This window comes from Alexandromys fortis, unplaced genomic scaffold (assembly GCF_014885135.2).
Source record: "Alexandromys fortis isolate MF-2015 unplaced genomic scaffold, M_Fortis_MF-2015_v1.1 scaffold_55, whole genome shotgun sequence".
NCBI classification, from domain to species: Eukaryota; Metazoa; Chordata; class Mammalia; order Rodentia; family Cricetidae; genus Alexandromys; species Alexandromys fortis.
Genome location: NW_026067936.1, coordinates 2,213,477 through 2,226,089, shown reverse-complemented (window position 1 = coordinate 2,226,089; position 12,613 = coordinate 2,213,477). Strand labels below are relative to the sequence as shown.

Genomic DNA, 12,613 nt, shown 5'->3' with positions numbered 1-12,613 from the left:
TTAAAGGCATTTGTTAAAGGTGAAACTGCCATCACGGCTGAGCTAAGAGTAGGAGTCCTTGCTTGTCATGATGAAGTCACACCATGCAGACTCTGTACCAGAGGTGGAAAGAATTCTTTAATAGCTTTCTTTCTTCTTCTCTTTCTAGAATCACAAGAAACCGCTGAACAGTCCATAGCAGAAGTAATCGAAAAGTGTTCACCTGATCCATGTTCTAGATCTTCAGAAAATGCGCCACAGACGACCGCTGATGTTCACTTAGTCGGGGATGCCAAAGGAGAAACCAAACATGATGTTAGTAAGGTCTTGGTAGTGAGGCCATTTTCAATAGAAACCAGGAGTCTCACAGATGACCCAGCGGCTCTAGGAACAAAAGCCACCTATGGCTGTGGACCTGAGCTCTCAGGCAGGGCTTTGCCCTCCGTTGCATCAGAAGCCACTCAGGACAAGCCAGTGACAGAAGGAGGCATGGGGGCTACATTTGAGGCTTTTACAGAAGGCGGGCTGAAGACTGGAGAGCCGGTGGCCAGCAGAAGCAAGCTAAGAAAGCCTAAACCTGTCTCTCTGAGGAAGAAGACAGCCGGAGGTGATGCCTCTGAAACTGAAATGATCCTGGAGGGGTCGCCTCTCCCTAAGGCTTCTCCCCTGTCGGCTCCCGATGAAGTGGATAAGAACACACATCCTACTCTGCTGAGAGGTGCCAGGGCCCTGAAATCTTCCCTTAACCTTAAAGAAGCTGCAGATACTCTCAGTAATGGCTCCAGCGGCTCAGGGCTTGAGCTGCAGGAGGGGTCCAGGAACTTGCCTCCCAAGCTTGAGTATGATTTTACAGAAGGCGGGGAAAATGTTGAGACCAAGAATGCCCTTCCAAGGAAGCCTATTAACAAACTGACACCCAACACACGGAAAGATGGCCTCAGCCAAGCAGTAGATGTCGAACAGCCTGCAGACCCAAGAGTCCAAGATGCCTCCCTCTCCCAAACGTCTCCTAAGCTAGATCCTAGTAAATGGGGCCACCCCAACGTTAATTCTTCTGGGAGCTGCCCCGTTCTGCAGCGCTCACCTCCCTTCTCCTCCAAAGGCTCCTACCACTTTGACGAATCCACGGATCCCTTTAAGCCAGCCTCAGCTTTGACAAGCAGCACCTTTTGTTCTCCCACTGGTAATCATGTTAATGAAATCTTAGACTCACCCAAGAAGGCAAAGTCGCGTTTAATAACGTGAGTGACAGCGGGTGCTGGGCGTGGTGCTCTGGTGTGTTCTCTGGGAGTCTGGCAGCTATTTTTGGTTTCTGTGAATCGCGATCATAAATGTGTGAGGTCCAAGGGGGGCACATTACTCTGTAGTCTTTGCCTACCTCTCCTGTGCCTTCGGGTTTCCAGGAATCACACTGTGTCTGGAATTCGAGTGTCGGTATCAGCCACCATCTTTACATACCATAGTTACCTGTCTAAGGTCAGCACTGTCAGAAATGGCCCAGAACAGTCCTCTAGAACCGAAAGGCGTGACTTGTGGTGGTGGTGGTGGTGAGAAATCTTGCTTCCTTGTGTGTTTCTAGTTCATTAGCGGATTTCCGTGATGAGAATTGAGAGTATTCTAAATGGCCAGTAAAATCTGGGTAAATGTGTTATGTTCTTTGACCTCCTACTTCTCCTGGGAAACAGGGATGAACCTCTCTTTAGTGTAGGAGTTCCCAGAGTAATCCCTCAGGCTATATTCCATGTCAAATTTTTAATTTTGATACAGGGTTACATTACCAAGAAACTCAAGTTGAATAAAAGATAGTATACCTCTTTATAACCCTATGACATCTTATGAAAAACTAGATGCAAGGGGCCAGTGACACGGAGGTAAAATTCTGAAGGGAAGTGAGTTTGTGGTTGTCATTAGATTGGCTAGGGAAATTTGGGGGTGTTGCCTGCGTGTATGTCTATGTACAACTTTCATGCCTGGTGCCTGCAGAGGGCAGATGGGGGGGGCATCAGGTCCCCTGGAGCTGGAGTTAGAGATCATTGTAAGTCTCCATGGTGCTGGGAACCAAACCTGGGTCCTCTGGAAAAGCAGCCAGTGCTCTTAACGTCTGAGCCTTCTCTCCAGCCCCAGGAAACTCTCTTCAACAATTCCTGTGTCTTAAGACCACCTGATTATGAACTGAATGGGAAAGAAGAATACCCAGAGGGCTAAAGGGCAGAAATACTCATTTCAAGAAAGTTAAGCCGTCCAACAGTCAGTCGTGAGTGTTGCTGGTCTGTTCAGGGAAATAAAGTACAGGAGTCCTAAATCTGCTCGTGGGCTACACAGGAGCAGTTAAATGGGTTTTGAACACTGTCACTGATTGTTCGTGCAGACCTCTCTCTCTCTCTTGACTTTCATGTCTGGGCAGCACTTGGGGTTCATCTTGGGGGTGTTGCTCTGTTGGTGCTTTGCTCCCAGATGCCTGCCCAAGCCATAGTCTTTTTTAAGTGCCTTCTTTCCAGCTGCAGGCTGAAGGCCAGATCTTGCTCTAAGATGAGATCTGGGCTCAGGAAGGAGACACTGACTCTGTCCCTAGTGTTTAGAACCAAGAAATGCCAACTCTTGAGTCCTGCCATCTTCACCTGATGGCGCTTTCTACAGTTCCATTTTTGTGGAGTAAGTTTATTGGTCCAATAGATTACACAAGTTTAATTAAAAAAAATTGTACCCAGGCAGAATTCTTTTCTTGTACGAAGAGTGCTTGAGCTCTTGGGCAGCATTAGGACCCGGAGAGCAGAGGCCTCCACTTTTGAAAAGACTGAAGCATAGTTAACATCCACCGTGGCTGGTTAGTTTCTTGGAACATTCAAGAAGGTGTATTTACAGTATGGTTAGGATTCTGCAGAGCAAATTATACAAATGATGGGAAAGCAGAGTCTCACAGTATAAAATTCAGGCTAACCTGTAACTGTGGACCCTCCTGCCTTAGCCAGCATAGCGCTGAGTTACAGACATACTGCACCATGCTTGGCTCACCTAAGTTGCTTAGTGACCCCGCTGGTGGGGTCGGCCAGGTGTCTTTCCACCTGTACTTTTGTTCAGGCATTGCTGTTTACCTGGTCTTGCACAGTCAGGGTGAGTGTGCCCAGTAGTGAAGTGCTGTTTCTGTGTGCTGCACACTTGCGTGCACGAGGGCCTCACTTGTCATCTCTGAGACTGAACCCAGAGCAGTTCTCGGTGTTGGCATCTCTCTCTGCTCCGTGAAAACTGAGCTCTTGTCATTCATTCACCAGGGCTAACATTCACAAATATAACTTGTTACAAAAATTTTAATATTTTGTTTTTGGCGTTTTGTTTGTTTTTAAAGCAAGGCCTCACTGTGCAGCCCTGGCTGGCTGGGAACTGACTTTGTAGGTCAGCTTTGTCTTGAGCTCCCAGAGATCTGCCTGCAGGCACCACCGTGCCAGGCTTGAATGCCGGGCTTGAATATGATGTTTTTAATTTGTGTGTCAGATGATATCAAGGACTATGCAACTTTAACGTCTACCAGACAAAGGATAAACGTTCCGGTTTTCACATGACTCTTTTCCGTCTGTGTGTCTCTCTCTGTCTGACTTTGTTGATGCATCAGGACTACTGAGCAAGTGAAATTTCTCTGTTTTCTGTTGTAAGTACTTCTGCTGTAGGTCCTGTCTGTCCCTGGGACTCCTAGTCCCCTCCCTCCTCTGTCCCCGCATGTTAGCTTCTGTCTGACGTTGTCAAATTGCCTTTCATTTGCCACATCTTAGTCAGCTTAGCCTTGCGATTGTCTGGACCTAAAGGACTGGATACTGCTTTTTCCACCTTGGGTGCAAAAAGCGTGTGCCCCGGCTTACTCAGCATGTGTCTTGTGGCACTGTGAACCAAAGCTGGCCTGGCCCTGGCCATTCAGCAGTGATTTGATGGCCTGCCCTGCTGCTCCCTGTTCGAATAATTAGATTGGTTCTTTTGGAGGATAAGGCTGCTGTCTTAGAGCAGGTAATAACTTTTACCAAGTAGACTTAATTTTGGTGACACTTAGAACAGTGGGTGAAGAAGACCACGAATTAGTGACCTGGTACACTCTGGTAATTTATATACTTGTCTGTGTTTTTTCTTCCATGAAAGGAAAACAAATTGGAAATGCTTGTTTCTCTTTGTTGGTCACAATGGTGTGGGTTTTTTCTCTGAATATTTTAAGTTCCTTAAAACATAGAAGAATCTGTAATAGTCCTGTGATTACAAATTATGTACTAGTCTAAAAATAACAGATGGCCAAGTTTTCCTCACTTCTGGGCATTGTACAGTACGTGGTACTTGGTTTCCCGCCTTCCCACTTGCCTACTTCCGAATGGTAACGGTTTGTTTCTTTTTACGTTCTCTTGGCCATGGCTCCTTTCTGTAAGCGCCCAGGCCTAGACTGGAGCTGTCTTTGGAGAGTTCTGTGGTTTTTAGTGCAATAAAGATTTTTTCAAAGACTCTGGTCTAGCGTGGTGATTCTTCTGTTGAACGTCAAAGCCAAGCGAGTAAAGGTCATATCTGCTGTCTCTAGCTGCCCAGGCTGTTCTTACCGGTACTTGAATCTCGGAAAGGTGCCTTTTTGTTTGTTTGTGATGTGTAATTAAACATGCGGGATATCTGGCAATCCATAGACTGGAGTGAGGTGGTCTTGCGGGAGAATGAGCCAGGCTGTGGGTCTCTAGGGTCTGCATCGTCTGCACAGCGCTCCCATGCAAATGTCTGATCGCGGTGCTATGCGCTTTGGCTTCCGCCCTCCACCCTGTGCCCTGCTCCATCGCATGCCTGGAAAGTTGTCGCTGGGATTCCAACCTGGCTTGTCTGTTCCTCTCATTTCTAGGAGTGGCTGCAAGGTGAAGAAATACGAAACTCAGTCTCTTGATTTGGATACATGTTCTCAGGTAAGTCTGTACTGGTCGCCAGGGTGGGTTTTGTCCTGTGGGGGTGTCTGAGGAGTCAGATTTAAGGAAAACAATTTTTAGATCCTCAGTGTCCTGAACTTATTCAGGAAGGCTTGGGGCCTGAAGAGCTGGCTCAGTGGTTAAGAGCACAGGTTGCTCTTCCAGAGGACCCAGCACCCACATGGCGGCTCACAGCCATCTTTAACTCTAGTTCCAGGGCCTCTGACACCCTCACACAGACATGCATGCAGGCAAAACACCAGTGCATTTGAAATAAAAGGAAATCATTAAGAAAAAGAAAGACAATTCTCTTAGGGGGGGGGCAGCATATTCTGCTGTTGTCAGCCCAGTGCGCAGGTCACCAGAGATGCTGTGACATTTTGGTGGCAGTTCTATAAAGGGTGCTGGCTCTGATAACGGATGGGATAGCTTTTTATTTTATCCTTACTAAGGCTCAGGTGGCTTTCCAATTTGTTGCCTTCAACAAAATGGAGGACCTGAAAGTAAGTCTGAAGAGAGACTGGGCAGTGAACCTGGAAAAGGGTTTAGAGAGTCGAGATGTGTCTAATATAAAATTCCCTCCTCTTCATCTTAATTCAGCAATAGATCTTATCATGGCTTTGAATGCTGCTCCTGATTATAATTATAAAGATGGAATCCAGAAAGTAAATTGGTGCTGATTCTTATTCTATCCTAGTGATTTATGATATACATACAGGAATATATGGAGTCATTAAGAAACAAATAAAAACCCCCAACCAGAGCACACAGGTCTGTGATGCCATCTTTTATTATATACGCCTTATTTCAGCGTAACTGTGATTATAGAAGCACTCGTGTGGGTTAATAGGATGCAGTTAAATTAATTTGTGCTGTTTGTACCGACAACTGTAGTGTAAGACGCTTTAAAAGGAGTGGTAGAGTCTGCAATTGGAATTCTTTAACAATACAAATTCTTCTTTACAAATACGTGAAAAAAAATCCTTCCTCAAATTTTGCCAAAGCAGGCAACACAAATTGTGAAATTTCTTTGCAGTTAAAAAAGAAAACTCCAGCTAGGTGCGGTGGCCAGGGCTTGAGTTCCTAGTACCTGGGAGGCAGGGGACCAGCCTGGGCTACATGAGACCCTGTCTGAAAACAAAACAAAAGCCTTAAGTGTTAGGCTGTAAAAGCTTTAGAGTAATTAGTTCAACAAAATCTGTGCTTGTGAATAATTTTCAAAACCATTTTAATTCACTTATCTACTTAATTTATGTGTGCTCACAAGTGTGTGGAGGTCAGCGAGCAGCTTGCCCAGGGAGTTCTGGGAATTGAACTCAGATCAGCCTCGGCAGAAGCTCCACTACCTGCTGAGTCATCTCACTGCCTCCTGCCTTTGTCAAGTCTTATAAATCTCACAATATTTTAAGGATAATTTGTACATTAGTGATTATAGCAATAACCCGACAGAATAAAAACAATTTAACACTCAGAGACTTATAATGAAAGAGGATATGGTATTTTTAAGCAGAGAAATTAAAGACCTTAAAAAAAAAAAAAAGACTTTTTAGGGCTGGAGCTCAGTTGGTAAATTGTTATGCAAGCATGAGGACCTGAGTTCAATTCCCAGCACCTCTGAAAAAAAACCAGGAGTGGCAGTGATGCCTGCCATCCTGGTGCTGGGGAGGCGGGGCGTCCTGGGGCCTGCTGGCCAGTCAGCCTTGCTGGGTGGGCGAGCTCCAGTGAATATTTTATCTGTTCTTCACAGTTTCTACACATCCACGCTGTATTTTGATCTTGTCCATCCCCCTCCTCACTCCTTCCTCCATGAGATAAGTTCTCGGTGGAAGTGGAGTGCAAACAGATTCGGAGGGAGAAATTGCCATCCAGTTATGGCTGCTGAAGGACTCGTCTGAGGAGCTTTGAAATGGGTGGTAGAATATCGAATCAGCAGAGTAACTGGGTTACAATAAGTCAGATTAGTATTCAGAATATGCAGGTGTTGATGGTGCCATTTGCGGTTATTCCAATATGCTCCCTGAGAGATAGTTGGTCATTATTAAAAATACTTGTTCTGGAAGTTCTTGACTGTGACTTAAGAACTTCGTACTGCTACTTGAACCGAGGAGGGGGATTATATGCAAGAACAATGGATCTCCTACCTCAGAGCTCTCGAAGTGCTTAAGCTTTCATGTTTAGGTTAGAAAAGCATAACTTTTAAAATTGCAGGCCCAGGCCACAGAAGTGAAGTTCTAGAAACAACATTTCGCATTTGAAAGACTGAAGCTTTCTCCTAGTTTTGTAGGTTTTGGACCTGTGGCGAGCCCTGAACGTCCTTCCTCAGTCACAGCTCCATGCTCCGCTGTAGAAATGTCACTGGTCTCCATGACTGCCCTTCTGAAGGACAATATCTTCTCTGTTGCCTTCCCCAGGATGAAGGGGCTGTGATCTCGCAGATCTCAGACATTTCTAATAGGGACGGCCACGCTACCGATGAGGAGAAACTGGCGTCCACATCCTGCGGTCAGAAACCCGCTGGGGCAGAGGTGAAAGGTGAGCCAAGGGATGCTCCGATGTTCCCGTGTCTCCCATAAGCCTGGCATCTTCATCCTCAGAAGCGGGCACAGAAGCAAAGGCATGCCGGAACAGAAGGTCCATGGCAATCACCCGAGGGACAGTTCGGGTGCAGATCTGTATTTGTTCTTTACTGGAGGAGACACAGACATATTATTAGCACAATCCTGGGTGGACATAGGGAGGAGTGGGAAGGTGCTCAAGAGATGCCGTTGAAGTTTTCTCTTGTTTTGTATCGGCACAGTCATCCTCGAGTGGCTGTAAATATGTCCTGCATGTGGCGTTTTGGAGCTGTCATGCTCACTGAGCTTCCAGACATTCTGTGGTGGAGGCAGGGTGCTTGCCTGTGGCGGCCTTTAGTGCTCTGTTGGCGTTATTTCTCTGCAGCTTACTTTCTACCCGTTGCTAAGCCCGCTGGCCAGGCCGCCTGACTGGTCCAGGAAAGCATCTGTGTGCTCTTCTGTAAAATTCATAGCTAACGCCTGTGCAGCAAAAGTGAGACCAAGAGAAAAACCACACACTTACATTATGAGGCTCTTTTTGTTGGATCGTTTCTGTCTCTGCGGTGCTGGGTATTGAACCCAGGGCCCTGTGTATGCCAGGCAAGCCCTCTGCCACCGAGCTATCTCCCCAGCCTTTGGTTTTGTTGAGTCAGACTTGCTGTGTAGCCCAGGCTGGCCTTAAATTCAGTATCCTGCTTCTATCAGTTCCAGTGTTGGAATTATAGATATATATCATCATGCCCATATTAAAGTAAGTTTTACAAAGTACAAAAACCTAAAATGAAGGCCAAACAAACAGAAAAGTATAGGGTTTGGTCTTGATTTTTCTCTTCTTTCTCTTTTTCCACACTAACTGAAACTATTTATTTTTGTTTTTTGAGACACTGTTTTTGAGACAGTGTGTTCTCTTAACCACGGAGCCGTCTCTCCAGCTCCTGCTGAAATTCTTGTGCATAGTCATACATTTAGAGAAGGGAAACGATGGAGGTCATGACCTGTCACTGACCCCGGAAAGCAGGTAGAAAGTCCAAACCAAGCAAGTTACTCCGCCCCCACCCTCCACCCCACCGCCTCAGTTTCTGTTTGTGGTCATTTCTGCACTGTATCTGATGCCTGAGATGGTCAGCTTGCGGACAGGAGAGGTTTACATTAGACTATTCAGATGTTGCAACAAGGAGATTTTTAGCTTTATTTTTTGTGTGCTTTTCTAAATTTTGAACTTCCTTCAGAGATATAGTCATTGTCTGACACCCCCCCTCCCCCATGTCACCTGATACCGGAAAGGTAGGCCCGATAGGAGGAAACCCAGCTAGATGACAGTGAGCTTGGACTTAAGGCAGTTTTATCTGCTGCATGGGTTATAGTGAGAGTGTCCTCCCGAGCCAGAATTTAAATGTGCTCAGATTTAGAAATAGAGTAGGATTCAGTGTTCGCTGAATTTCCAGTGGACACAAGGGGGCAGACCTGCCATTCCTTCAGCTGGAGGGTTGACAGCCATGGCTAACTCTGCAAGCCTGTGGGCTTTTGACATAAGAGTTCAAGAAAGCCAGCGCACCTTTTAGGAATCTTTACGTTCTGTGTTCTGTTGTTCTAAGCATGCACTGGAGTTGCCTGGTCTTCACCAGGAACAAAGGAACCCATTCCTTGCAGTTCGTATGAAAATGGCTTTCTCTCTTTCAGGTTTAGAGAAGGAGACATGCCAGAAGACGGAGAAAGAGGAGTCCGCCGTGCATGTAAGTTCCCAGCGTGGAGGGGTGGGGCAGCTTATGTTTCTTTTGTTTAGAGTCCAGACTAGTTTGATTCAGTAAATTCTCGTTAATATTAGGTGATGGGGGAGGAAGAAATGTGTGACTGACTAGATGGCCCAGCAGGTAACAGTGGCCACCCACACAGCGGTGGAAGGAGAGAATGGACTCCAGAGCTGTCCTTTGACCTCTGTGTGCACGCTGTGCTACACAAGCTCACTCACACTCGTGCTCACATACATAGTCTATACAGTTTCCTCATCTGCAGATCTGACCGTTTGTGCATAACGTTCTTTACACAACCACTAGCCCCATGTGACTGGGCAAGTTGAACTGTTAGTCTGAATTGAGATGCCCTATAAAATATGAAATACAATCAGCCTTTGAAAACTGAATACACGAAAAAAGAACAGTTAGTAAATGTCTCAGAAAGTGGGATACAGTCCGTGATGATGGAGCAGAGGCAGTGGGATACAGTCCGTGATGATGGAGCAGAGGAAAGGGATACAGTCTATGATGATGGAGCATACAGGGAGCTATCCCCTATGTAGATGGATGGAATGCTTGCTAACACCATGGTTGAAGAAGACACAAAGGCAGATGCCTAGAGTTGACTGAGGATTCTGACATACAGATTATAAAAAACTCACAAAAACTGACCATAAAATGTGTATCAGTTTAGCGTCAGAAAAATAAAGTCAGTTTGACCCAGTGAGTTATCTGCCTACGTGGGTTGTATCAAAAACTAGAAGGTGAGAAAGTTTTATGGTGCCAGCTGCAACCCAGAGCCTTGAGCTGGTTAGGCAGCGTTCTCTACCCAGGAACCCCAGCCCAGGAGTTTCTTGATGGTGGTTCCAGAATCCAGGGATAGATTGGCATTCTACTGCTAAGGAACAGATTGCTCCAAAATTTAGTGGCTAAAATAAGAAACATTTATTACTTCGTTGTTCCTATGAGTTAGGAATCTTTGGGGGATTTGCCAGGTTCCCTGATTGAAGGTGTTTCTTGACTAAGTTATTGATCAGAGGTGATCTTTGTGCTTGACTTAAGGTGGATTTGCTTTCAATCTTACATGGTTATTGGCAGACACATCAATTCTTTGCCACGTGGGTCTTTCCACAGAGTATCCCAGTATGTAGAAAGCAGAGACTTTGTGGCCATCTTGCCTTAGTAAGGGTTTCTATTGCTGTAAAGACACCATGAGAATGGCAACTCTTACAGAGGACATTTAGCTGTGGTGGCTCACTTACAGTTTCAGAGGTTCAGTCCAGTATCATGGGACATGGCGACATGCAGGCAGACATGGTGCTGGAAAAGTACCTGAGAGTCCCACATCTTGTAGGCAACAGGAAGTAGACTTGAGCATATATAAACCTTAAAGCCCACCTCTTTGACATACTTCCTTCAACAAGACCACGCCCACCCCAACAAGGCCACACCTCTTAGTAGTGCCACTCCCTATGAGCTTATAGGGGCCAGTACATTAAAACCACCACAGTGACCTTTGCCGTGTCTGAGTGGTCCCTGAGAGTGGCCTTCATCTAGAATGAATGAAATCACACAAGAGAGAGGGCTGGAGAGATGGCTCAGAGGGTAAGAGCACTGGCTGTTCTTCCAGAGGTCCCGAGTTCAATTCCCAGCAACCACATGGTAGCTCGCAACCATCTGTAATGAGACCTGGTGTCTTCCTTGCCAGCAGTACATTGTATGCTTAATAAATAAATAAATATTTAAAAAAAAATTTGGGGGTTTCTGTTAGAGGTTGCCCAAGTGTCCTCTGGTTGGACTCCCCTCCCAAGTGGTTCTGGAGAATGCATGCTGCCAGGTGGCAGCATTGGAATGCCTTTTTTCTGTAGCCAAAGATAAGTTTCTAAATTGAACCTAGGGCTAAAGCCTATAAAGACGCCTGCTAAAATTATGTGTCTTTTGAGCATTTGGAGAGAGGCGGTTGCCAGGATGGCCCAGAAAGTTTTAAAGCCGCTGGTCGAAGTTGTCAGCAGATTATTTTGTTTAGTCTCTGTTTAAACAAGACTGTAGGAAACAGACTGATTGCCACACTTCTCAGTTGTTCTCACTCACACTTAGAGGCTGAGATTGTTTCCAGGGTCACTGTGGCTGGCATTTTGGTTGTTAGGTTACACATATGCAAAAAAACTCATTTTCCTAGGTTTGATTTGGGAACAACGAAATGCCAACCAAATATGGCTCTTTAGAACTGCAGCTGTCCTGGATGTAAACCAGTCACCAGAAGACCAGAGGCCATCAGGAAGGAGCTACAGATGTAGTTGCAAAACTGAACTGCTCATTAACTCCTCTGCTCCCAAAGACTTGACTTAAGCACAGGTTTATGTTGAATTCAGCCTCTTTGTGTAAGGGTTAATATGGGTGTGTACTTGAGGTCATCACAGCAACTGGAGTCCTTGGTGAGCCTGAGTCACTGAGGTGGAAAGATGAAGGTTGAAGGTCAGGTAGATTGGTCACGTCTGCCTGCTTCGGCGTAGTAGGTAATACATGTTAGAATCGTTGCCATAGCAGTTAAACAGAGATACAAGCATCCGTATGTGGATGGAAGGATTCTCGCTCTTCTTGAAAAATTATTTGCATAAGACACATGCCCGGAAAATACCAGAAAAAATGAAGTATTGGGACATGTTTCTTTTCTGCCTGGGACTCTATGGTAACCGACCGCTTGACAATTACACTCTTCTCCTTCTTGTAAGAAGAAAGCTTTCTTGGGTTATCTGTTCCTCCAGCATACGCCGACCCGAGTAGTCACTAGCACCCCTTCCTTTAGTCCTGGAACGAGGTTGCTGGCTTACAGCTGCCTTTCTCCTGCTCCTGCAAGCACAGTCATAAAGGGTGGGGTCTGTGGTGAGGAGGTTGCTGAGGTATATTCAGGGTTAAGCTGGAAACCAGCCATGTTAAATATAACCCTGTCCCCCAGGGACTGCTGGAGTCCTCATCGGAAAAGGCCCCCGTGTCTGTGGCCTGTGGAGGGGAGAGCCCCCTGGATGGCATCTGCCTCAGTGAAGCAGACAAGACTGCCGTGCTCACATTGATCAGGGAAGAGGTAACGTTCTCTTGTCTCTGCTAACCTGCCTCACCTCAACCTGCAGCTTCCTACTCTCTGTAGCTTATGTGGCTTCTGTAGACGCCGGCCTTGGTGCTGGTGTTCAGTGAGCTGATGGCACTGATGTATTGTTAAGACTTTGTACCCTGAGGTGACCATGTTGTAGACAGAAGGAAATCTGTATCTGGTCAGTTGAAGCGCACAGGGTCGCCCGTGGGTTCTTTTATGTGTATGCCAGAGTAGCATCTGATCCCTCAAGGAGTTATAAGCAGTTAGGAGCTGACACGTGGGTTCTGGGAACTGAACCTCAGGTTCTTTGCAAGAGCAGCCAGTGCTCTTAACCTCTGAGTC

At 46.1% G+C, this 12,613-nt stretch overlaps 1 protein-coding gene across 6 annotated transcripts in view; it reads left to right on the top strand.

Moving 5' to 3' along the window:
* Positions 1 to 12,613, top strand: part of Tacc1 (transforming acidic coiled-coil containing protein 1) — a 93,205-nt gene that overhangs the window by 67,458 nt on the left and 13,134 nt on the right. For 3 of the 6 annotated variants that reach the window (XM_050146721.1, XM_050146720.1, XM_050146719.1), the window contains exons 3-7: positions 149 to 1,220; positions 4,832 to 4,892; positions 7,304 to 7,424; positions 9,128 to 9,180; positions 12,137 to 12,262. In XM_050146721.1, coding sequence (XP_050002678.1) covers positions 149 to 1,220; positions 4,832 to 4,892; positions 7,304 to 7,424; positions 9,128 to 9,180; positions 12,137 to 12,262 — 1,433 coding nt within the window. Of the gene's footprint in view, positions 1 to 148; positions 1,221 to 4,831; positions 4,893 to 7,303; positions 7,425 to 9,042; positions 9,181 to 12,136; positions 12,263 to 12,613 lie in introns of all 6 variants that reach the window. The other 3 variants (XM_050146725.1, XM_050146724.1, XM_050146722.1) reach the window with 2 other exon arrangements.